We start from the raw sequence: 25,218 nt of genomic DNA, 5'->3' as shown, positions 1-25,218 counted from the left end.
TCAAAGCTTGACAATTGCCATGCATAATTTATCTTCAACTCGGAATGACCAAACTTGAATGACATCATCCTTTTGTAGGTTGTTAGCCTTTGCAACTTTGACCCAATTTGACCTCAGAATATAAGAAACGCTTACTTTCTCTGACTTTGGACCCTTGTGCATGAACCACTTAATCAAAGTCAACTCGGTGATTTCCAGCGACGGTTGGATCAGTTTCACTTTTATTCCCTTTTTCTCCTCTAGAGTTTCAAGTTCCGTAGGAAGCAAGAAATCTTTGTCCTTGACCCGCTGTGACGGTATTGAAAGCCGGTTTTGTTGCGGATTCAAATCCGAGGGGTAGAGAGTTTTTTCGATAAGCAGAGTGATCCTGCTGCCACCCATATCACTTATCAAGTTCTTGAAATTTTGTGGCAATTCAGAGGATTCTTGGTTGACTGGTTCTTGGTTGACTGGTTCTTGGTTGAGCTGAGAATCCACTAAGTTAACGGTCTTGTTGGAATTCATGTTTGAAACCCGTTCTTGATCAGCACTTGGCCCTGAATTCACAGCACTGGGGCTGTTTCTTTCTTGGTTGACTGGTTTCTTTGTTTCTTTCTTGGAAGCCTCCTTTGAAACCCGTTCTTGATCGGCACTGGAGCTTGAATTCACAACGCTGATTGAAGTCTCTAAATTAACCCTCTCTAAGAAGTTTCTGGGGAGGTTAAACAGAACATCAACAACTTCAAGTTCATCATCGTTGAAATCATACTCTTTATTTTGAATGAAACAGTCTCTTTTTGTTTTCTTGATATTCATCATCCTCTCCTCCTCCTCGTTAGCCCCTTCAAGACAGTAACCAAAGGCGTTTGCTACCTTCATCGTGCTTGAAAACGGCACCTTAACTGTAGAATCATCAGAATCCATGAGAGTTTCTTTCAGTTTGTTCTTGCTGCTGCATGAAGAACGTGGTTTGCATTGGAGCCATTGGCAGCATAGTGTGGCTCTATGCTGGTCCATTCTTTTCTATAGCAATGAAGAGAATGTGAGTTGGGCACAAATTTTGGAAAGCTAGCGTTAATCTGTATGCTTAATTCAATCAAGCACCTCTTCTTATATATACTTCTATATGTTAATTTGTTTGACAAATTAAAATTAAATCTTTCAATCAATCATATCTTCTGATTTAAAAAAAGATAAGTTAATTTCAAGATTTGAAAAGATTACGAATAAGATAAATTAAATCAAATAGTGAGAAGATAAAAAAAGATAATCAAATCTTAGATTTAAAATTGATTTCATAGAGATAGTGTATCTCTGCAGAACAAAGGAAAAGAAAACAGAATTTCATTCGTTTTTTCGGCTCATCATAATTACAGAAGGCAAAATCTTGACCCCAGTTCATATTCCACAATCATACAAATAGAAGTTTTCAAATGCATTTGAAACTAAAGGAGGATAAAAAGTCAAAAATAGAGAGGCACCTACACTGACAAATCCTTTGAATGATACAAAATTCTAGGAAGAGAGAGTTGCTTCTGTCCAATGTATGTGTATTCATTTTTTCTTAAATCTGGATTTTGACAATGTTGAAAAGGAAAGAACTCTGCAATTTGAAAAAAAAAATGCAGCTGTTTTAAGAGAAGAAACAGCGTATTAAAGGCTTATCAAGAAAGAACTTTATAGAATGTGTGACTAAAAATTAGCTGTCGATTTCAAATACAAACTCCAAATGCTCATGTTACAAAAGGTCTCATCCATGGAAACCCAATTCATACTCTTCCCCATCCTCCTGAAGGTGAAGAATGTGAGATGATGTCCATGATCAGTTCAGAAGTTGCTTTTCTTTTTCTTTTTTTTTTTTCTGTTTGGGATTTTGATTTCTTGAAATCTTGAATGTCTTGCTTACACACCCAACGTGCTCCACATCTCTTTACTTTGAAAAAATGCTGAGAATATTTATCCATGCACATCCGAAACAAACTCTCTACTGAGATTGATGCCTACTTAATGCCAGCAAAAAACATAACCAAATTACTATTGACAGCAGAAATCTTTGATTGTTATACTGGTTGGTTTATATTTGATAAAATACTGCTACGGTTTGTTCAAAAATTCTAAGGCAATAATTATTAATTCTTTTATATACAGAATGTTACTCATTTATCGTTATGTTTAATGCCTTATGCAATTTATATACTTGTGTTGTTTCTCAGGTTATCCACTTGATAATGTTAGACATTTCTCTGATAAAGAATTGAGAATGATTATTGATAATTATCATCCAAGCAATAAGGCAGTAGGACGAGGAGGTTTTGAAACTAAATGTAAGAATGACTCATGTATAAGTTAAAATTTTGTGAAATTAATATAACATGTTGATCAGATACAGACTCAGAGTTACAAGAATGGTTTTTTGGAGGTGTTAATGTCTCAAATCTCAATAGTCATTGTTATAGTTTTATTTTTCATTTTCTTTCTTTCTTTTATATTGTATTATGAATTAATAATTCCATTGCAATGCCAGTGCCAATTTTAGGCCTATTAGGCATTTTATTATGCTATTCATCTAAAATAGCATAACTTGGTATTTTTCTCAGGTCACCTTCAATATAATAATTGCCTTTCATCTAAAATAGGAGAATTCAATGCTTTAACGTCTGTAACATATTTTTTGATTCATTATATCATTACATTCATTGTTACTATGTGGCAGTATTATATATCTGTTTGGTTTTATCAGTTTGGTAGTGTATTATTTTTGCAAGTGGTTTACATTTTAATTAGTTGCATAATTTTAAGAGATTTATTGTTACATGAATCATTTTGTACTTTTTGAAATGTTAATATAAACTTGTTCTTTCTTAATTACTCATCATTGCACCTTCTCTTGATTTGAAATGTTAATATATAATTAGATAAATGAAGGAATTTTATATTTTTTTTATCTGCATGATAGTGTTCCTTGTGATGCCACACACATCCAAGACTTTGATTGAGCCATCCAAGATCTCTTTGGAAGCATTTCACACTTAAATTATAAGAGTTATACATATTTTAACAAGGACAAAGTCTTTGGCAACTGACTCAGATGTGCTAGTTGCTTCAAAGTTTCTAAGGTTGCTCAATTGCTCTTGCATTCATGAGGAGCATAGATGAAATCTATTTGGCAAACTGTTTGATGACCGAATATGCAATTTGCTTGCCATTGTTCGTTTTCCTTTCTTTTGGAGGAAGCTCAATGGTTTTGTTTTCTTTAGTCAAAGTCCTTTGACACCTCTTCTTATATAGGATCTATTCAATTATTCATAATTTGATTTTATAGACCAACTTTAAGAGATAATACAGTTTATCAATCATGCATAGAAAGCAACTTTAATTTGCTTATAATCGAATTTTGTAATATTATTTGGAGTGTGTTTAACTATAATCTAATTATAACATGAGTCTAAACTTTAACTTAGATTCTTGAGTTTGATTATTACTTTGAGCAGTTGAGCGCATTTGATTATAACGGAATTTGTAATATGATTTGAAACATATTTGATTATAATCCAATTATAGCACGAGTCTGAATTTTGATTTGGATTCTTGAGTTTATTATTACCTTGAGCACGTTAGATTATACCAAAATTCATAACATTATTTAAAACGTGTTTGATTATAATCTGATTATAGCACGTGTTTGAACTTTGATTTATAATCTGATTATAGCACGTGTTTGAACTTTGATTAGACAACACATGTATAAATGTGATACGACCACATTTTCTTCAACCTTATCTTGTTTACATGATAAACGAGATAGGTGGTGTGATGCTCTTCGGTTAAATCGCTCGTAAATACATATTTCAGTAATTAATATTTTTATTTTATTTATTTAGAAAAAAAAAATCCCGATTCTTGTCTTCACCAAAATTTAACGACTAATAGAAGCACAAGCAAAGCATATGCCGATTGAAGAACAAAAATGATTAGGACACCTGAAAATTATGTTAGACCATCAGCCATTGTTGAAAGCTGACAAGTAAATTTGAAGTCAGTTAAAGCTGACAAGTAAATTTGAAGCCAGTTATTTAAATAACCACCTTCCATTTCTCGATCTAAATAATCACCTTCTCTGGTTCCTAATCTCTAAGCAAAGTAACTAGTACACATGAAATAACAATGTAAATAAGAAAGCCTTTCTAATTCAAAATGGATTCAGCTAATTTTAACATCAAGGTAGCTTACAGGGGAAAAGTACCAAACATGAAAGCAGCAAAAAATCGATGTTACTCTTCACACTATGGAGAAAAGCACCAGTTGCAGAATCAATAAATTCCACTTGCTATAAATGTTGAGCTATCAGAATTCAGAAGCGTAACTAATATGTACAGATGGATCTGCTCATGCTTTTACAATAAAAGACATATTACAAGATGTGTATTAAAAAGTTAAAAGAATAATGAAATCCTCAAACATGCACAACCCTCCCTACAAATACTTCTAACCTCTATCTACACGCACTACTCCGGATTCAATGGACTACCTCCAATATGATTTGTAAACAGGATCATGGTAAACCAGCACGTAAACTACGCTTTCCGGTCCCCACAATCAATTAATTACAACGGAAACGATGCATGGTCCTTAATTGGTGTGACATGATTTGTCAGACAATCTTGTGGGGAACGATGAAACCCACTCAGCACAGGGAACCAACAAATTCCATATGTGAAATGCGGATTAGCTATCATGATTCTTCCGTATTTGAAATTGATGATAGTTTCTGCTCAAGGTCTTCAAGTAAATCTTGATATTCAACAAATGTTGGGTGTGACTGTAATGCACAGATAACAGGCAGGAAAAATAGTTATATGCTATATTAATTATTATTTACTGAACATAATGGCATGCTATAATTTCCAACAGTAATCTAAATTAGATATACCTGGAGCGTGATGCTGTATGCTTTCCATAGCCGAACATCATGTTGGAACAAGTCAAAAAGCACCTGTAAAATCTCATCAGAAGAATGCACTTGCCAACAAAGTGAACCAGCTAAAATGGGAAAAGATGCCAATACCATGTCTAAATGCCTCCCTTTACAGAAGGAAAAGCACAATGGGAGTGAAGAAATGCTATATGCATGTATGCAATATCACAATGCAATACCTCAGATCGTCTTAATAGGGTAGCAAGAACAACTATCCATTCTTTGAACTTTACAGAGCACATATGAGCCAGGAGAAAGTCTGCATCCAACCGGCTCTGTAACGTTTCCATTTGAAGCTGATTGCACAAAATAGTTTCATTAATGAGAAGCAAAAATAAGCAAAGAGAAAAGAAATAAGAGCACAAGAAGGAAGGATTATGTGCTCTCTCCAATATCACTAAACATCAGCAACAATACCTAATAAACCCATGCCTCTTTTTAAACGAACAGCTTAAATTTAATGGACACATAGTAGGAAGTCAAAGAAGTTTGAGGTTATCATCACTGTATTTGACCAAGAGTGAACAAAATAAAACACAAAGGAAAGGGAGGCCAAAAGACAAAACAATGTTACGTTACTGTAATTTAAAACCAAGAAAGTGCATTGAATAGTCAACAAGAAACCAGTGTTTTCCAAATATTAAAACCTCAGACCTTTTGGCTTATTAGTTCAAGCCCTGAAGCAAAATTCTCCAACCTAGCACTCCCATATCTTTCGCGTTGTAGATACTCCTGTAATTGATAGCCATCAAAGAAATTTAAACTCTTTGACTGGAACAAAATGATCGGAAAGGAGATTATTCAGCAAGATCATGTTACCACTAAATCAAACTGAGTGCCTTTTACAAATGCAACAAGCTTCGAGAGCTCTTTCCCGGACATCAGGTAACTAGCATGGTTTTCTAAAATATTCTTAACAGAGGTAATATGAGCACTTTGCTCCTTGAATGAGCCACTGATTCAAAAAAAAAAAAAATCTTTGTTAAAAATGGTTGGTAATTTCGATGGTCAACAGTTAAAATAATTCACTAACTTCTTATTAAAATGCACACAAACCTTTTATCCAATGACTGCTTCCTCTCACTAGAACGAAAAAGAAAATATCCTAAAAATCTGGGGGATAATTTATCTGAATCACTTGATGCCTGATCGTACTCCCTGCCAGATCTGAGCAAGAACCTCACCTGAGCACCCAACACAGAATTTTAAGAAAAACATCACGATTTCCTGTGTAATATTACTTGACCAACTAAAGGGAACAATATGAGTGTTTCAAAACAATACCAGTTCTCCAGCAAGCTCATACAGAGATTCATCAAGTGTTGCCTGTGTATGATAAACCACATCAATGATATCACTTTAGTGTTAGAGAGAGAGAGAGAGAGAGAGAGAGAGAGAGAGAGAGAGAGAGAGAGAGAGAGAGAGAGTTATTAGAAGCATCAATCCCAAACCTGTAATAACCGCAAAGCACAGTACTGACTAACAGCAGGACCCTCAAGTTTAGCAATCACCTGTAATATTTTAGATAAAATAAATATGATTATGTGATAATATAAACATCACACAGACACATACATTACCATTCAATCTTCTTACGTTTAATAAGAAAAATAATTTTAACACAATGAGGAGAAGGCTAATAAAGATAGAGGATAAGAGTTCCTCTATAAAAAGCAAAAGAAACGAAAAAAAATTATCTATAAAGCATGGCTTTCCTACCTCTCAACATGTCCGAGAAAGAAAGTCATATATAATGATCATGATCTTTACACCAAATAGATGCCAGGCATCTAATAACATAAAACTTGCTTGTTAAAATATTTATCATTTAAGGTGTGAGCATTATGCTCCATTCTCCAACGAAAAAATTCAAATAGTGGCGGATACTGCAGTGCCACAAAAACTTTGCCTCTTTCCTGATTCCAAACCCAACAAACATAGCCAATAAGAACTGATTTAAAGTTGCACAGCATGCACAGCATTCATCAAAGATTTATTCAAATTCAAATTGTTCCATGAAAACACAGCCACAAGACAATGCAAAAACATGTGAATTTGATTCTGAATTTGTCCCACACATAACACACACACACATATATAAATTATGAATGCCACAAAGTGCAATAAGGGAGGATTAACACAAAGCATAGAGAGAATTAAAAAAAAAAAAGCATCTACCCTGTTTACTACTTATTTGTTGCAGATAACAAACCAAAAACCAATTCAACAAGAGAGCAAGGAGATTGATACGATTTAAGAATTAAACGAAACAATTTTTATACAGTGGGCAGCACTGATTGAAGAAATAGACAAACTACACATATCAGAAAGCAAAAAATGTCAGGAATGTAACGATTCTACATATGAACAAATCTATTCAGAAAGGCAAGTGAATCTTACCAATATATAGCAAGCTGCAGTGCGATACCATCTACGTTGAAAGCATTCCTCAAACAATCTATAATAAACCAAAAAACCTTAAAACATTTACACTCCTACAATACAAATTGGAAAAGCATTGTAACTTCCAGCAGTGGACAAATAGTAAGGAGTTTAAACTAGTCATCATATATAAATATATCAGATGAATGCAGTAAATTTGTTAAATATTCTTTTATATATATATATACCTTAAAATATAAAAACAACACTTCTTTTACCAATTCTATTCACTTTTTGTAAATGTAGCATTCATCAATCCAAAGATCACTTTTAACCATAAATTTGGACTGTTGGGTAGTACATCAATGATCAAAATTAAAACATGGAATTAGGTGACTTTTAAACTTCTAATATTAGCCATCTATGCATATAAAATACAAATTTGCTCATCTCACTTTCATAATAAATCATTCCTCTCACTAGTCATCACCCTGTGTGTGTGTGTGTTGGGGGGGGGGGGGGGGGAGAGAGAGAGAGAGAGAGAGGGAAGGAGGAGGAGGAGGGGCAGGGGATGTATCAAGTCGGAATGAAATTGTTGTGAACAGTGAAAATGAGCCAAAATCAGATCTGATCAGATTGATGAATAGTTGAGATTAAATTCCAAATTAATGGGTGGGTTGCCGAAAGGAAAAGGAGTGGATATATAATTTGACGTCGTACTCTCAAAGTCATGACAACCTCATTCTTACTTGATACATATCTTACATTTCCATCCCTGTCTATTCATGCTGCCAAATGAGCTCCATAAATAAATTAACATGCAGAAGCATGTACAAATGAAGCATTTAATTGTGTACAGTACCAATTCTGCTTCTTTTTTTTCCTTGACATGCCAAACAGAAATACATCCAGCATGAAAAGGGATATAGTATAAACTATAAAGTTTGCTCAGTAAGATTTATCCAAGTCAATAATTTTCCAGTAGTATACAGTTTCAACATAAAGGCAACACTAGAAAGTTGTTTTCTTTCCTACCTACTCAATTCCATATTGTACTAGTGTTCACTCCAAGTAATAAGCTAAGTTGAAATTGAAAAAAAAAATATTAAATGCTTGAAAGACATACTCTGTTGATCTGCCAGCTGCTGAGAACAAATCTGCCCAATGACGACCATCAGTTTTTCTTGCAACACTTACAACAACATCAAGGTACTCCGGAAAATTCCTGATAAGATCACAGGTTTTCTCCAAAAGCGATCTTTTGGCATGTTTGGGAACTGAGAGCTGGTTCTTGTTTGCATTAGGCCTGGGGTAATCAGCATGAAAAATAAACAGCCAGAATAAACGTTAGAAATGGACACAGAAAGTTGTATTTATTGATGAATTAAAATGATAGAGAGGATATTAAAGAGACCTCTCAACTCTCGAAACAATCACAATTACTCAGAATTTGAAACTCTTCTCTCACTGTATCCTATCACTTCTATTTATACTAATCAAATGACTAAACCATTGTAACCAAGTACTCCTAGCTAACTCTTACTAATGGTAATCAACTCATATACCAATGTGATCCTAACACTAAAGAATTAAGTTTAAGCACCATGAAATTTCAAAGGAAAACGACAAAGAAACTACAGGCAAATACGAGGTTGTTTCAACATCAGATAACTATTCAGTTTCATAATGTGAATATAGAACCATGAAGAGATCCCATTAATGATGTACACTTCATCTAATTTTTAGTGTTTGGTTTGGAAAGAAAACTAAAATCTTGATCCAGGAAGTGTATAAAATTATGCTTTCACTAAGAATTTTCCCAAACATTTGCCCAAAATGTCACCCATTTTAGTCATTTCAAATGAGAGGAGAACCTCATTTCACTTGTAATGAGCTCATGCCACCCTTAAGTGCAGCTTAACAGAGCTTGTTATATGCAAAGAGTCGGCTCAATGAAGCAGCAAGAACAAGAGATTCCCCTCATAAAATTTGGCATAAAGTTTATTTGAAGTAACAATATGGTCCACGATAGTACATACATTGTTTGATCCATATAGTCATAAGCACAACCACAGGTTGAAATTCACAAATTAGACAGAGACCATTATTAACCTTTCCGAGAAGTACCTGGATATATCTGCTTCAAATACCGTAAAAAGAAGCCACTCTAGACAATGTGAAAAATGCGGCTTCTCAGCTGATAAATCTGCCAGCCTTAAAGCTTCTTCAATTTTGTCCCTCTAGCAGAAACATAAATAAATAAGAGTAAAACCAATTGGGGATCTGATAGATAAAAACAATTTCATTAAGATGAGGAGAAGGAAAATACAAATTGGGGATAAGCATCCCCCTATACAAAAGTAAAACCAAAAACAAAAAAAGATTTATCTATAACCAATCCACTTTTTTTGGGGAACAGAGATTTGATTAGAACAAAAAAGAATTTACAAAAGTGGATACGCCATCTCGACGTATATCAAGGTATAGCAACCTTAAAAAGATATGTGACAACAACACACAGATACAAGTTCAAATGATATCCATGTCTCTGTTTTTGTTGGTGTAATCAACTAAGAAACTGAGAAGGTCCCTTCTCCAACCCTGCCACAAAAAGTATAAGGATGAATAACTATAATACCTGAAGAAGATGACGCAGCAAACAGTGCAATATTGTTTGTGCCTGAGGAGATGGCTCAAAACATGGAAATTCTGAACCAGCTGAAAATGACATTCTCTGAGAAACACCAACTACTACACCAGCATTTGGAAGAAGTCCTAGAGGGTATACTTCGCGATCAAACTCCAGCTCCGGATCCAACTAAAATATTGAATCCCAAATCAGCACATTTAACCGATTCAAGAGTAAAGGAATGGTTGAATTTTTTCAATGGCTAAAAGTATTGTTTATCTTGATAGTATACATATCAAGCAAATATACTTAAGTTGATGAGAGTATCTTTCAATAAACGTTAGCAAAGAGAAACAGAACAGAACAGGACAACTGACTAACCAAGTAGTTCACTAAGAATGATACCAAACAACCAGATAGAATATGAATCAAAACTACAATAAAATTAGTGAGCCCAAATTTTCAGGTAATTCTTTGTGATAACAATATCTATAAAAATGCATCCAAAGGAATGAATTACAATTATAATAGTTTTTTAATTTTGAGGCAACAAGTTCTAAAGTTTCACATTATGTTCAACATAGCCTACAGAATTATAAACATTTTCCTCGGTTGATTTATATCCAAACCTGCAAGAAGTCCTCCTGCTTAAAAGAATTAGCACCTGGAGATGGATACCAAACCTGCAACAATGAACTTTCATGTAAAAAACTATCAGAAAAGTAAAAAGGAAATTTACTAGAGGATCCATCAAATTCAATAGCCATGTAAACCAAGTAAAATTAATGGAATGAAAAAGATATAGCAGTCAATTACCTGCATGCCTCGATGACCATAATCTAACCATGAAACTTCTTCAATCAAATTTGTTTTATCCTCAGACTGGCCACAGGTAACCCAAAATAGTTCAACTGAATCAGTAAGATTCCTCTCACGTCCATCATCCAAATCAAGAAGTGAAAGTTCCCCATTGGCTCTCAATATCAAACATCTAAAACAAATCATTTCCATAAGGAATGAGATACAAAGTAAAACCACAGCCACCACACACACACACAACATTTTACCTTCAACCATTTCAATCCAAGAAATGCTATAATAAATTGAAGAAAGGGGGTATATGTTGTTCATAATGGCACTACCTTGCTGGCTCTCTTCTTAACGAATCTGATGAAGATGAAATATAGTTGTTTGAGATAGAATCTCTCGGAATTTGATCAGGAATGAATCGCATTGCTGCAGGATGGCTCTTGGCAGTCATAATTGAAAGTTCTCGTACTGCAGAAAGCTGTTTGTCATGTTATCACTTAAAGATGTATAACAAACAAATTTTTTTTTCCAAATAAAAAAGTAACAAATCAAGATTATATTTTACAGAAAAAAAAAATTTAAGAGAAAAAGAGAAAAAAAAATACTTAAATATATGCATTACCTGTAGATCAGGATTTCCCGAAGGAGATAAATCACCAAACAATTTCACATGGAATATATGGACATCAAATGGTCTATAAGTAACCAATACATAATCTTGGTACACATCCATCACCATAGGTTGGGCAAGCAATGGTTTCCGATAGAGCAATGAACTTTGATCAAGGTGATATCTTGGATAAAAGAGCAATTCATACCTGAGACCAATAAAGTATCCTAAGAAACCATTGGAAGTAGAATATGTATATATTTATGAGAAATGCTGCATCCTGCTACGGTAAATGTTACCAAAACTATAGTTTTAATGAGACCCTTTTTTTGGAGTACAATGAGATCTAATCATTAAATATCATATAAGGGTGAAAGACCTTAACATTGTTCAATGCTCTTGGAATTGAATGTACCTAATTGAATGTACCATGAGATAAGCCTAACTCACATCTTAAAAGCTATCTTGTAATTTATAAAGGAAGAGTTGAACAAATACTTATAAAGGTTACTTAATCGTTATCTCCAAGTGATGTGAGAGTGAGGTTCAGATTTGTTATATGCGCATGAACAACTTAAAATCACTTACACATCTATTTTTACTTTGCCCGGTTACTAATCCTTTGTGGGATAGGCTGATTGTTTGTGGATATATTGGGTTTGTCCAAACTTTCTAGAAGCATTGTTGGCAATATGACTTAGAACGTTTGTAAGAAGAAAAACAGGTCAAGATCCTATTGAACTATGCAGTGTATAAAATTTATGTATTAGTTACAAAGAAATGAACACATTTTTCAAAATTCTTCAATGCCTTTAGATTTGTTGTGGGATAGGTCTTGACTCCTCTATAAAGCTCAACTAAGGGTGTTTCAAAGGGTTTCTATTACTAATTAACACAAGGACAAGGCCATCAGCATTGCTCATTGCTAACCTTGAGGGGCATACATATGGGATTTTTGCAGCTTTTAAGACAGTTATTTTCTGATGGAAGATATCTTAACCTCCTCTCTTTTTATTCTCTTCATTCTTGATGAATTTCTTTTTCTCTCAAGAAGTTTATTTTTTCCACCAATTTGCTTTGGAAGACATACAGTACAATAACTAGAAAATTTGTAAGACCAACCACATAAAACATATAAGTAATATAAGTATCTTACGTGTTAGAAGAAACAAGATAGTTGCAGACGACAACAATCTTCCCCAGCCATAACAATCCCTTGCACTGAATCTTTTGTTCCTGGGTAACATCTCCAAATACTCTCCATCTTTTCAGACGTATATCATAGAGTATCAAACCATGGAGGCCAGCGACAGCTAAGTACATTCCATCCTGACTAGCTGCCACATGTTGTACAGGCCAGTTTTGGGAAATATAAGAAACCTGCACAAATAGTAGATGTTATAAAGGTCTGTTAAGTGAAAGATTATGTGGTCAAATTTTGACAATAAAACACATAACTGGAAGTTTAAGATGGAGCATTTTGAGTTCATCGGTCTCTTCAGACTGCACAATAAGTAAGCGGTCTTCCCCATAAATCACTTGTCGGCTGTCTGAAACACCTCTGCTAAGACAGCATTTTCCAAAAGAGAATGAAATAATTCTCCCTGAAGATTCCCCCTCAATAGCATATAGTCTATACCCATATTCATCCCACTGCATTAGTGAGGTACCACCCATCAATGGCTCATACTTACAATCATGGTTTGGCTTAGCAATTGGAGAAGATACAGAACTTAAACCTATTTGTCGGATTGTTGACATCAAGCGACACCCAGAGACAGACCAAACTGTGAGCCCCCTTAACTTCCAACCAACTGCAAAAGCAGAATTATCGGGTGTCCAAGCAATGCAACTAACAGGGCCGGTGTCATCCATTGAATATCTGCAAAATAGTCATATTGAATATACTTCATGACAGAAAACCAACCTATATTGATATGATAAAGGAACAATCACTATAGTCATATTTCTGACCCTAAAATGATTGCAATCACTAGAAAGGAGCTGATGCTGCTAGCATTAAAAAGAATCCACTGATCTGTGCACATATGTTAGATATGATAATAATCTTCTAAAGTTCTAAAACAAAAACAAACCAGTAATCAATAAAAATAGACATCACTGGAGTAGAGAAACATATATAAATCACACACACAAATAAGTAAATTATGCATGTCAAAGAGCTTCAGTATCAAGATTGCAGAAGTAAATCACACTGGCATTCAATATGATTCCAATTCCACATATGCATATTGAATAAAACTTACCCCCAATCATACAAAGAGACTGTGCGTATATGTGATCCCGAATCAGCCAAATCATATAACTCAACTGTTCCTCTTCTGGTACCTACAGCAAGAATTTGCTGTCCAATGGCTACTGAAGCGCATACAGCATCACCAGATCCCAATCTCTTTTCTGCTTTAATGCAATCAACCTGCTTTAAACCTTTCTTACTTATGGAACATGAGACAAGTTGCCCATCAGAATACAAGACAAACAGCAACCTCAATGGAAGACAAAGTTCTAGTTGGCTGATTTCAGACTTTGGAGTAACATGGTTGGACACAAGAACCTTTGGGTGACCTTTAGGAGAAAGACCATTCTCTACAGAAAGTGGTATTTGAGAATCTTCAAAGCTAGCTGGAGGACATCGATCAAATTGAAAAGCCCCATAGAACTGTTCAGGAGATTAAAAAATGACAGTAATTTTGTTATACATTTAAAAAAAAATAATTATAAAAAAAAGAACATTATATTATTATATTGTCCAAAGTTGTTGAGGCCTGGATGTTTAAATTACCTCCCCCTTCCAAGACATACTATATAAACTTCCATCAGAAAGTCCAAGCAGCAAGTATTTATTATCACAAACAATATTGCTCCTGCCATAAAAGTTGTATCGACAGAGATATCAAGATCCAAAAAGTTTACTACCACTAGAAGTTTTCAGTTGCATTTCAAAGAGAGTTATAAACCAAAGCTAGAACGATACATACATGGACAAATCCTTTCCTGTGAAAGGAACTTGCTCGGAAAGCAGAAGGGATATAGCAGCTAGGCACAAAGCAGAGGGTTGCTTCCCTCCAATGTGTATCCGTTTATCTGAAAGCTGGACCTTAAAAATGTGAAGAAAGAAAGAAGATGTCTGCAAATTAAAGAGAGAAAAAATGAATTGTATTAGGAACATAAACACCATATTATCACTTATCCAGAATAAAACAAGATTAATAGACAAACATTTGGATTCAACAAAATATTTATAACTAAAGCACAATATAGTAATTTCAAGGCACAAGTTACTAGGATTGTGAATTTGGGAACAAAACAAAGACCCTAGATGAAATTGAACATATGATATCTCACTAGTACCTGGATATAGACATGAACAAACAAGTAACCATAAAGGTTTTAACTGTTCTTATTTTGGATACAAAGGCTAATCCAACAAGCTTTCTAGATCTAGAATAGACTGAGCAAGCAGCATCTTTCATTTCACAATATAGCCTACTAACAATCACATAATATGAATCCCAACTGGCAGCTTCATTTTTCATTTGCATGCATCCTCCAAAGGTTGTAAGCCACATTTCATAATCATCAACAAATATGCAGGATTACTTATTACTCTTAATCAAACATGTATAATCAAAATGTTCTCAAAATGCTCATAATTCACTAATGCACATATCAACATTCTGAAGAACTTACAAGAATGGCGATTAATTTGCCATCAGGACTCCACACGGCCTGCAAGTTTTCCCCTTCCTTTTGCAAAGAATACGCATCTCTCTTGTACTTCCCCAATCTCAATCTATGCTGCACCAACAGAAAATCCAATACACTGTCAAGCTTATATTCCATCCTTTAACCACACCCCCCCCCCCCCCCAAAAAAAAAACTCCCATATACCCGATATTGCAGTAATTTACCCCTGAAGAAACCCAGTCCAACATTCCCCCCCAAAAAAAACAGATAAACCCGACCATAACATTACAGAAACTCTGCTCCATGACACCATGAACACAATTTCAAACGTGCAAAAAAACATAATGTAAACCCCAGTAACCACATTCCACAATCACCTCCATCAAAACCCAATCATAATTTTTTACAAAAATATTAAAATAAAAGTTACACACAACTAAAATATAAACTCCAAATTCCCGTATTAGAATAATTCAACTCACTTCCATTGCATTCAACAGAAAACCCAGCTCAAAAGAAATCCCCAAATATGTACACAAACAATTCAAAAATGCCGAATTGATATAGAGGGGTCGAGGTACCTGGGAAGAACTCCATAGTTCAAAGTGAGTTGGGGATACAACAAGTAACAAACGGTTGATGATTTTGAGGTACACGATTTTCGGGGCGGAGGAACATACTCCCTGCTCAAGAGGGATCACCTGAGGCCACCCATATGCCATATACATCTTCTTCTTCTTCTTCTTCTTCTTCTGAGATTTGCTTGAAAATGGTGAAATTGATCGCAGATCTAGGATCTGCAGAGAGGTGTGAGGAACTGGAAGAGCAAGATCACCAGCATTTTTTATTATTATTATTATTATTATTAATATTATTGTTATTTTAATTGTTGTTGTTATTGTGATGAGGAAATAATAATTAACGAGGACAGAAAAAAATCGCTTGAGCTTAGCTATAGTAAGATCTACGATTTGGATTTGGGATTTTTCATTTTTTGGGAAGAATAGCTATCTCAACTTCTACGAAGGCTGAAACAACACACTGAAAAAAAATAATAAATAAAACTTTTGTATGTGTAAATAAATAAAAATAAAAAAGAGAATTGTAATTGCTCACAAAAAAAGTCTCTTAATGCATGTATTCCCTGTGGAATTTTTTTAAATAAATTAACTCAAAAATAATAATATTTATTTTCTGTTTTCGTTACAAGTTTTTTCTCTTTAAGATTTATGAATTTAGTTATAACCAATACAATATTTCTTAAATAATATAATAATATGAAAAATATTGCAGATAGTAAATATTTTGTATTTTGTTTTCTATATTTTCACTCAATTAAATAAAGTGATTTTATTTATTGAAATAATGTAACCTGTTTAGTGATGTTTTGAATGACGAAAACAAATATACTATCTTATTTTTTTTCAATAATTATTCCTAGTTTCTAGGATTTTTAACTGAAACAATTAAGAAAGACCCTTAATTATCTTTATATCTTATATTCTTATTTAAAACGATATTCACTATGCGTAAATCGTACTGGCTTAGGGCAATTTACTTGTTGTAACAAGAACACATACAAAAAAAACAAACAAGGAAATAAACAAGATTTAGAAGGGAGAAGTAATTTTTCTAATCTGACGCTATTCAATTTTAAATTTGTTTGGGTGAAGATGCACATTGAAGACAGTTTTATAGGATGCACATTGAAGACAGTTTTATAGGGTAGAACGGTTGGTAACTTGGTACTTGGTGGTATCAACACCCATGTAATTTTTAGATAAATCAAAAACCTCTAAATTTAATAAGTTGATAAAGTAAAAAAAGAGAGTTTAAGATTTGTTTGGAGTTATTTTTGAAAAAGATTTTTTTTAATGATATTTTTTAAAAAAATCTTTTATAAAATAAAAGTGATTTTAATTTGGATATCTTATATAAAAATATTTTTTATTTATTAATTATGTTTGGATAAAATAAAATAAAAATATTTTTTTGTTCATTTATTATGTGAAAAATATATTTTTTTAAATTTTTTTTAAAGATATAAATTGAAGCTTCTTAAAAAAGATTTTTTTTTTTAATACTTTTACTTTTAATATTAGAAACTTATCAAATACACTACAAAATAAAAAAATATCTTTTTTTATCGATTTATCAAATAAGCACTAATCATTTTATTTAAGACAATAAAATTTACACATAATTAAAATTACAAATTTAATCGTAATTAATTTTTTATTTTATCATCTTATAATTAATTTTTTTCCTTAGATTATATGCTAGTTTTAAGATATGAAAACAGTAAACACTGGTTTTTTTTCTTCAACCAAGTATTATTTCTCCCTAAAGTATATGAGGTTTTGCACAAAATTAATTGACTATCTGAATCCCATAAAATAGCATGTTTTTCACATCTTTGATTTTTTTTTTTTTTTTTCCTCCTTTGCACAGGGGTGTCCAAGCACTGAAAATTGTTTATCGTTGTCCGCTCAACAAAATATGTCTTTTTGGTTTGGGTCAGAATTAGAGCAAGTGATAAAGAAGTGTAGTTGAATTAGCCCAGAAACAGTGTGGACTATGAACCATAAACTGTTACCCAATAAAAAATAACCCAAACAGAGCCAAGTTAATGAACCAAAAACATTCAAAAATATAAAAAAAGGACACAGAAAGGCAAGTCCAAAAAAATAAAAGAACACAGAAAGGGGTAATTCGTTTACAAAAACATACAACTAAGCGTCTGAGCAAGGAAAAAAAAGGAGAAAGACATCCAATCTACTCTATCTAGTATCCACATTCTATTTAGGCAAAATATTCTACGAAAACTCTTATAGATGTTGTAAAATAATTAAATAAATAAGGAAGAAGTAATAAATATAAAATATGAAAATATAATTAGATAACTATGATAGTAATATTCACTAGAACTACTATATCAATATAATAGATATAATTAATATATATAATAATATTATAAAGTATATAAGAAAGAGAATAATATGAAAGAGAGAGAGTGAAGAATGTATTTGTTTATTGCTGTAATTGTTCACTGAGGTTCAACCTCTATTTATACATGAAATGTGGCTTCTTTTTCCACTATCATTAAATGTGATGACTTTGGAAACATAGCATTTCATTATCGGAAAAGATGAGCCACCTATGGTCATCCATATTATTCTTATCGCAACACTCCCCCTTGGATGACCATTTAGGATTATTGCCTCGTTAAAACCTTACTAAAGAGAAACCCAGTGAAAAAAAACCGTAGTGAAGGAAAAAGAATACAATATCCTTTAGTGATGGGAACTGCCTCATTAAAAACTTTGTCAAGAAAAACCCAATGGGAAAAAAACCTGACCAAGGAAAAAAGAGTACAGTCTCCCCCTCTTGTCGACATCATTTAATATCTCGAAATTGGTGCATCCCAATCTGATGTACCAATTTTTCAAAAGAGGATTTTGGGAGTGACTTTGTAAATAAATTTGCCAGATTGTCACTTGAGCGGATCTGTTGGATATCAATTGTCCCTTGATTTTGAAAATCATAAGTGAAGAAGAATTTGAGGGAAATATGCTTTGTTCTATCACTTTTGATGTATCCACCTTTAAGTTGAGCAATGCATGCTGTATTATCTTCAAACAGGACAGTTGGAGCTATTTTATGATCAATAAGTCCACATGATGACAGAATATATTGAATCAGACTCCTCAGCCAAAAACACTCGCGACTAGCTTCATGAATCGCCAGTATTTCAGCATGATTAGAGGAGGTTGCTGCTATCATCTGTTTCGTGGACCTCCATGATATAGCTGTACCACCATATGTGAATATGTATCATGTTTGAGATCTCCCTTTATGTGGATCAGACAAATATCCAGCATCTGCATAGCCAACTAATTGTGACTTGGATCCATAGGGATAAAACAATCTCATATCAACTGTTCCATGAAGATATCGAAAGATCTATTTAATTCCACTCCAATGTCTTCTAGTTAGAGAGGAACTATATCTTGCTAGTAAATTCACTGCGAATGATATGTCAGGTCGCGTATTATTGGCAAGATACATTAGCGCTCTAATGGCACTAAGATATAGTACTTCAGGACCAAGGATATCTTCATTCTCTTCTTTAGGACGGAATTGATCATTTTCCATATCCAAAGATCTTACGATCATTGGGGTACTCAAAGGATGTGACTTATCCATATAAAATCTTTTTAAGATCTTCTCTGTGTATGTCGCTTGATGAATAAAGATCCCATTTTTTGTATGCTCGATCTGCAGGTCGAAACAAAATTTAGTCCTTCCAAGATCTTTCATCTCAAACTCTTCTTTCAGAGTTTTTATAATTGTTGGAATCTCCTCAGGAGTCCCAATGATATTTAAATCATCAACATACACAGCAATTATAATGAATCCAGATGTGGTTTTCTTTATGAAAACACATGGACAGATATCATCATTCTTGAATCCGTTTTTGGCCAGATACTCAGTAAGACGATTATACCACATTCGTCCAGATTGTTTTAGACCATATAAAGATCTTTGCAATTTAACTGAGTATAACCCTTGCGAATATTCACTGGATGGTTTAGATATCTTTAGTTCTTCAGGGACTTTCATATAGATATCCCGATCTAATGAGCCATACAAATAGGCTGTTACCACATCCATTAAATGCATATGCCGTTTATGATATGCAGATAAACTAACCAAATAACTCAATGTTATCGCATCCATTACAGGGGAATACGTTTCTTCATAATCTATACCGGGCCTTTGTGAAAAACCTTGTGCCATAAGTCGGGCTTTGTAGCGCACAACTTCATTTTTCTTATTCCGTTTTCTCACAAATACCCATTGGTATCCAACAGGTTTTACATCTTCAGGTGTACGGACTACAGGTCCAAAGACTTCACGTTTTGCAAGTGAGTCTAATTCAGCCTTCATGACTTCTTTCCATTTTGGCCAATCATTCTTTTGTCGACATTCTTCGACTAATCTTGGCTCAAGATCTTTATTTTCTTGCATGATATTTAATGCCACATTATATGCAAATATTTCATTGACAATTGTCTTATTTCGGTCCCATTTCTCTCATGTAAAGACATAATTTATCGAGATCTCATCATTTTCACAATTTTTAGGTACCTGAACGTGTTCTGGCGTTAAAATTATATCAGAATTTTGGACAACTGCAGGTGTCTTTACTATGTCTTTTTCAACAGGAATAGTATATACCTCTTTTCTCTTTCGAGGATTTTTATCTTTGGAACTGACAGGCCTGCCACGCTTCTGGCGTGTATTTGTTTCAGTGGCTATTTGTCCTACTGGGACATCAATTCGAATTGGGGCATTTTCTGCCCTGCCACGCTTCTGGCATGAATTTGCTTCAGTGGCTACTTGTCCTACTGGGACATCAATTCGAATTGGGGCATTTTCCGCTGGTATATAAGATTTGGTTATCCTCTTTATATCGGAAAATGCATCAGGCAATTCATTTGCTATTCTTTGCAAATGTATAATCTTTTGAACTTCTAGTTCACATTACCTTGATCGAGGATCTAAATGCATCAACGATGATGCATTCCAATTAAGTTCCTTTTCAGGAAGCTTATTCTCTCCCCCTAATGTTGGAAATTTTGATTCATCAAAATGACAATCCGTAAACCAGGCTTTAAATACATATCCCGTTTGTATCTCAAGATACCTCACTATATAGGGAGAATCATATCTAACATATATCCCCAATTTTCTTTGAGGTCCCATTTTGGTGCGATTAGGTGGTGCAATGGAAACATATATCGCACACCCAAATATTCTTAAATGGGAGACATTTGACTGCTGGCCAAAAGCTAATTACATAGGAGAGAACTGATGGTAACTCGTTGGCCTCAAACGAATAAGTGCTGCGGCATGTAAAATAGCATGCCCCAAACCGAGGTTGGGAGATTTGTTCTCATAAGTAAGGGTCTAGCAATCAATTGGAGGCGTTTAATAAGTGATTCTGCTAACCCATTTTGTGTGTAAACATAAGCTACTGGATGTTCAACACTTATTCCATTAGCCATATAATAAGCATCAAAAGCTTGGGAAGTAAATTCACCAGCATTATCAAGGCGAATTGCTTTGATTGGATTTTCTGGAAATTGTGCTTTTAATCGAATAATTTGAGCCACTAATCTCGCAAACGCCAGGTTGCGAGAAGATAATAAGCACACATGTGATCATCTCGAAGATGCGTCTATCAGGACCATAAAATATCTAAAAGATCCACATGGTGGATGAATAGGTCCACATATATCACCTTGAATCCTTTCTAGGAATTTAGGGAACTCAAATCTAACATTTACTAGTGATGGCCTTAAAATTAACTTTCCCTGAGAACATGTAGCACAACAAAATTCACTAGTTTTAAGAATCTTCTGGTTCTTTAGTGAATGTCCATGGGAGTTTTTAATAATTCTTCTCATCATGGTTGTTTCCGGATGACCCGATCTATCATACCAAGTTATGAATTCATTTGGGCTAGTAAACTTCTGGTTTACAATGGCATGTGATTCAATTACACTAATCTTGGTATAATACAACCCAGATGAAAGTGAGGGTAAATTTTCTAATATAACCCTTTTATTTGAATCATGAGTTATGATACATAAGTACTCATGATTTCCCTTATTCATAGTCTCAATATGATATCCATTTCGGCGAATATCTTTAAAACTCAACAAGTTTCTTCGAGACTTGGTAGGTAATAGTGCATTATTTATTATAAATTTTGTTCCTCCGAGAAACAAAATTATAGCTCTTCCGGAGCCTTCTATCACATTGCCTGAGTCAATAATAGTATTAACATATTGTTCTTTTAGCATAAGATGGGTAAAATATATAGTGCTTTTAAGAATAGTGTGCGAACTTGCACTATTCGCAAGGCAAATATCATTAGAATATGTCCTTACCATTTTTCTTCAAAAACAAATGATAATAATAATAAAATGAGTAGAAGTACATGCACAGTAAAATTATTCACATGAATACTTAACAAACACATACACATATCAAACTATTCCATCATTGATCAAATAGTCAATATTTCCTTCAGAATCCTTAAAGAAATTAGATACATCATAATGAGTGGTGGAATTTTCATCATTTGAAACAAAATTTGTTTCCTTTCCTTTGTCATCCCTTTTCAAGGATGCTTGATAAAGATCAACTAGGTGTCTTGGGGTACGACAGGTACGTGACCAATGGCCCTTTCCACCACAACGGAAGCATTTATCCTCAATTGATATACTTTGCCCATTATTTCTTTCTTTATCCCACTTCTGGTGAGATCTTTTCTTGTGAACATAATTTCTTTTCCTTCCATAATTTTTCTTGTTATCAAAATCTTGCCATTTACCTATTCTGGGGTTATAATTTGCCGCATTTACTTCAGGAAATGAGGCGGCGCCAGCTGGGCGCGCTTCATGATTTTTTAAGAGCAACTCATTGTTGTGTTCAGCAAAAAGAAAGCAAGAAATTAACTCAAAATATTTTTAAATTCTTTTTCTTGATACTGCTGCTGCAGGAGCACATTCGAGACATGGAAGGTCGAGCAAATTTTCTCTAACATATCGGGTTTGAGGAAGTATCACCGTCTTTTGATAATTGTACCTTTCTTCAAGGTCATTCTACAGATCTGCATGATCTTTTAATGTGGGATATTTATTTTTCAATCATACGTCAAGATAACGATGAAGAAAAATTATGACTTTGGCTTTATCCTTCTGGGATGTATTCTTTTCAGCTTTAATGGTATCTCCAAGATCCATTAAATCAAGATGGATTTTAGCATCTATATCCATGATAAATAATTATTTCCAAATATATCAAAAGCATTATATTCAAAATGAAAGAGTTTCGACATAATAAAAATTTGTTACCTAGAGTCTTCCTAAAATTTGATAAGAGTCTCGTGCTGATAACGTATTGTAAAATAATTAAATAAATAAGGAAGAAGTAACAAATATAAAATATGGAAATATAATTAGATAACTATGGTAGTAATATTCACTAGAACTACTATATCAATATAATAGATATAATTAATATATTTAATAATATTATAAAGTATATAAGAAAGAGAATAGTATGAAAGAGAGAGAGTGAAGAATGTATTTGTTTATTGCTGTAATTGTCTACCGAGGTTCAACCTCTATTTATACATGAAATGTGGCTTCTTTTTCCACTATCATTAAATGTGATGACTTTGGAAACATAGCATTTCATTATGGGAAAAGATGAGCCACCTATTGTCATCCATATTATTCTTATCGCAACAATAGAGAGTTCCACTAACAGTAATAATTAATTAACTAGTGTATATTTTCGGAGCCTACGTAAGATAATACATAAAAATATATAAATTTTTTATTAAAAAATTAAGCAAAAAATATATATAACAATTATCACTATAATTTTTTTATAAAATTACAATTAAAATAAAAATTTACCAATTTTAATGTTAAAAATATTAAAAATAAATAGTATTTAGAGAAAATGACAAATAGGTTCTTGATCTTTTTTCCTGCTGACATTTTCGTCTCCGAAGAATGAAAAATACATCTATGTCCCTGACCCCTCCAAAATGTAGATAAATTTACCCTTCCATTGAAGTCATTCCGTTGGACCTGACGAAAAATTCTGACGTGGTTCCCGTGACGTTAACCTATCCGTTACGGGATGACACGTGGCTTTGAACTTTTGAAAACAGGACATATTAGTCCCCATGCACCAAAACAACGCCGTTTCACCACCTCCCCCAATCTTTCAAATTGTTGAGCCCTAATCTTTCGACTGAACAGACACGGTGAAGTGGGTGTAGTGGGTAAACGAAGAAAGGAAATACTTCATGTCATGGCATCCGATGGAGTATCATCAAGTTCGAGAAGAAGTGGAGGTGGAAGAAGAGAAGACCAGTTCGCTGCGAGCTCGGTTCCTAACGGAAAGGATGGCAAAGATGACGTCTCACCAAAGTGCTTATGTGGAGAAAATGTAATCATGTTCATGTTGAAGATGCGAAGCAATCCTAACAGATTATTTCTGGGGTGTCCCTTTTATAAGGTATGTGAAGCAACTATGTGGAATGTGTCCTTGTATTTGTGTTAGGGCTTATCCTTAAATACCATATTTTTTCTGAGTTTGTGGACTGATTTTTTGTAGGTACGACAACCATATTGCAGGATTTTTTTGTGGTTTGATGAGCACATTGCAAGAATTGGGATGACTGAAACAAGGTATCTGGGAGAGAAGAAAATTGGGGATGTTGAAGAGCATCATGGGAAAACAGGACATGGAAATCAGGATCACATGCTTAGAGAAGAGGATAATAGCTTTAGAGATGAAAAAAATCCAATAGGATAGTGTATTTGTGTTATATTCATTGTCTTGAGTGTTGCTGTATTAAGTTGTAAGAATTGATCAATAAAGAAAAATGATAAATGTGTTGATTTGTTGCCAAAAAAAAATCAACATGTCTTTTGTATAAATGATTTCATTATCCTTTATCAGTTTTTAGTGTATGTTGCAATGTATGTATGAAATTAAAGTTGGAAAATAATAGGTAATCAAGCATTGAAGAACTGACAGATGTCAAAGGAAACATCCATGTTTATAATTGTTACAAAAAGAAAAAGAAAACCAGTTTGCCAATAATGTATAGATATGTATGACATGTTACCATTAACAAGTTTTTACTTGACCAACAACCGGTAATCAAAAAACATGTAACAAAAAAGAAAAATTGTATCTAGTACTTGTCATTAACCATTACAACAGCACAAATTTATCCCAAAATAACATAATGGGTGAACTCTTCACTCTTTTGAATCCTTGGATATTGATGCAGTTGGTAAAGTTGGTGATGGAGCCTCATGATTCCGTGCAGTAGATTGTGCGTTAGATGGAGTTGGTCGTTGGGAAAGTTCCTGAACTGGTGCTGGCTGTTGTGTGTTAGGTAGGATTGGTCCTGGAGCAAGTGGAGCTGGCGGCTTGAAAATCTTTTGCTTTGGTCTGAACTTTGACTATTTTGGGCGAGTTGTGTCATTAACCATGGATGGAGGAGCTTTTCCTGGAGGCTTA

General features: G+C 33.8%; 2 protein-coding genes across 3 annotated transcripts; both read right to left on the bottom strand.

Moving 5' to 3' along the window:
• On the bottom strand, positions 1 to 996 carry LOC112743200 (putative B3 domain-containing protein At3g49610). Its single transcript, XM_025792405.1, has one exon. The coding sequence runs from the start codon at positions 994 to 996 to the stop codon at positions 1 to 3; it is 996 nt and encodes a 331-aa protein (XP_025648190.1).
• A 3,285-nt stretch (positions 997 to 4,281) lies between these two features.
• Positions 4,282 to 16,194, bottom strand: LOC112744163 (uncharacterized). 2 transcript variants are annotated; one of them, XM_025793687.3, is made up of 23 exons: positions 15,675 to 16,194; positions 15,097 to 15,204; positions 14,385 to 14,533; positions 14,189 to 14,270; positions 13,653 to 14,065; positions 12,844 to 13,267; positions 12,542 to 12,765; positions 11,398 to 11,593; positions 11,108 to 11,253; positions 10,782 to 10,956; positions 10,595 to 10,648; positions 9,975 to 10,154; positions 9,464 to 9,576; positions 8,463 to 8,642; positions 7,355 to 7,412; positions 6,406 to 6,465; positions 6,239 to 6,280; positions 6,011 to 6,138; positions 5,774 to 5,909; positions 5,609 to 5,686; positions 5,134 to 5,250; positions 4,910 to 4,972; positions 4,282 to 4,798 (listed from the first exon to the last, which is right to left on the bottom strand). In XM_025793687.3, exons 1-23 carry the CDS (start codon positions 15,819 to 15,821, stop codon positions 4,712 to 4,714), a joined length of 3,360 nt encoding a protein of 1,119 aa, XP_025649472.1. In that variant the 5' UTR covers positions 15,822 to 16,194; the 3' UTR covers positions 4,282 to 4,711. The 2 variants fall into 2 exon arrangements, with proteins under 2 accessions (XP_025649472.1, XP_072071103.1); XM_072215002.1 differs by having other exon boundaries at positions 15,097 to 15,199; positions 15,675 to 16,189.
• Positions 16,195 to 25,218: the final 9,024 nt, after the last annotated feature.

The sequence above is a fragment of the Arachis hypogaea genome, chromosome 14, assembly GCF_003086295.3.
Source record: "Arachis hypogaea cultivar Tifrunner chromosome 14, arahy.Tifrunner.gnm2.J5K5, whole genome shotgun sequence".
Lineage (NCBI taxonomy): Eukaryota > Viridiplantae > Streptophyta > Magnoliopsida > Fabales > Fabaceae > Arachis > Arachis hypogaea.
The sequence above is the reverse complement of the archived record's forward strand: the minus strand, read 5'-3'. Positions and strand labels throughout refer to the sequence as shown.

What these genes read in the sequence shown, in the direction of transcription:
- LOC112743200 (XM_025792405.1), bottom strand. Translation starts at nt 996, where the DNA reads ATGGACCAGCATAGAGCCACACTATGCTGCCAATGGCTCCAATGCAAA.
- LOC112744163 (XM_025793687.3), bottom strand. Translation starts at nt 15,821, where the DNA reads ATGTATATGGCATATGGGTGGCCTCAGGTGATCCCTCTTGAGCAGGGA. An exon ending in GTCTCTTTGTATGATTGGGG is followed by an intron (nt 13,268 to 13,652) that starts GTAAGTTTTATT and finishes ACTATTTTGCAG; the next exon opens with ATATTCAATGGATGACACCG. An exon ending in AAGCAGTCATTGGATAAAAG is followed by an intron (nt 5,910 to 6,010) that starts GTTTGTGTGCAT and finishes TTTTTGAATCAG; the next exon opens with TGGCTCATTCAAGGAGCAAA.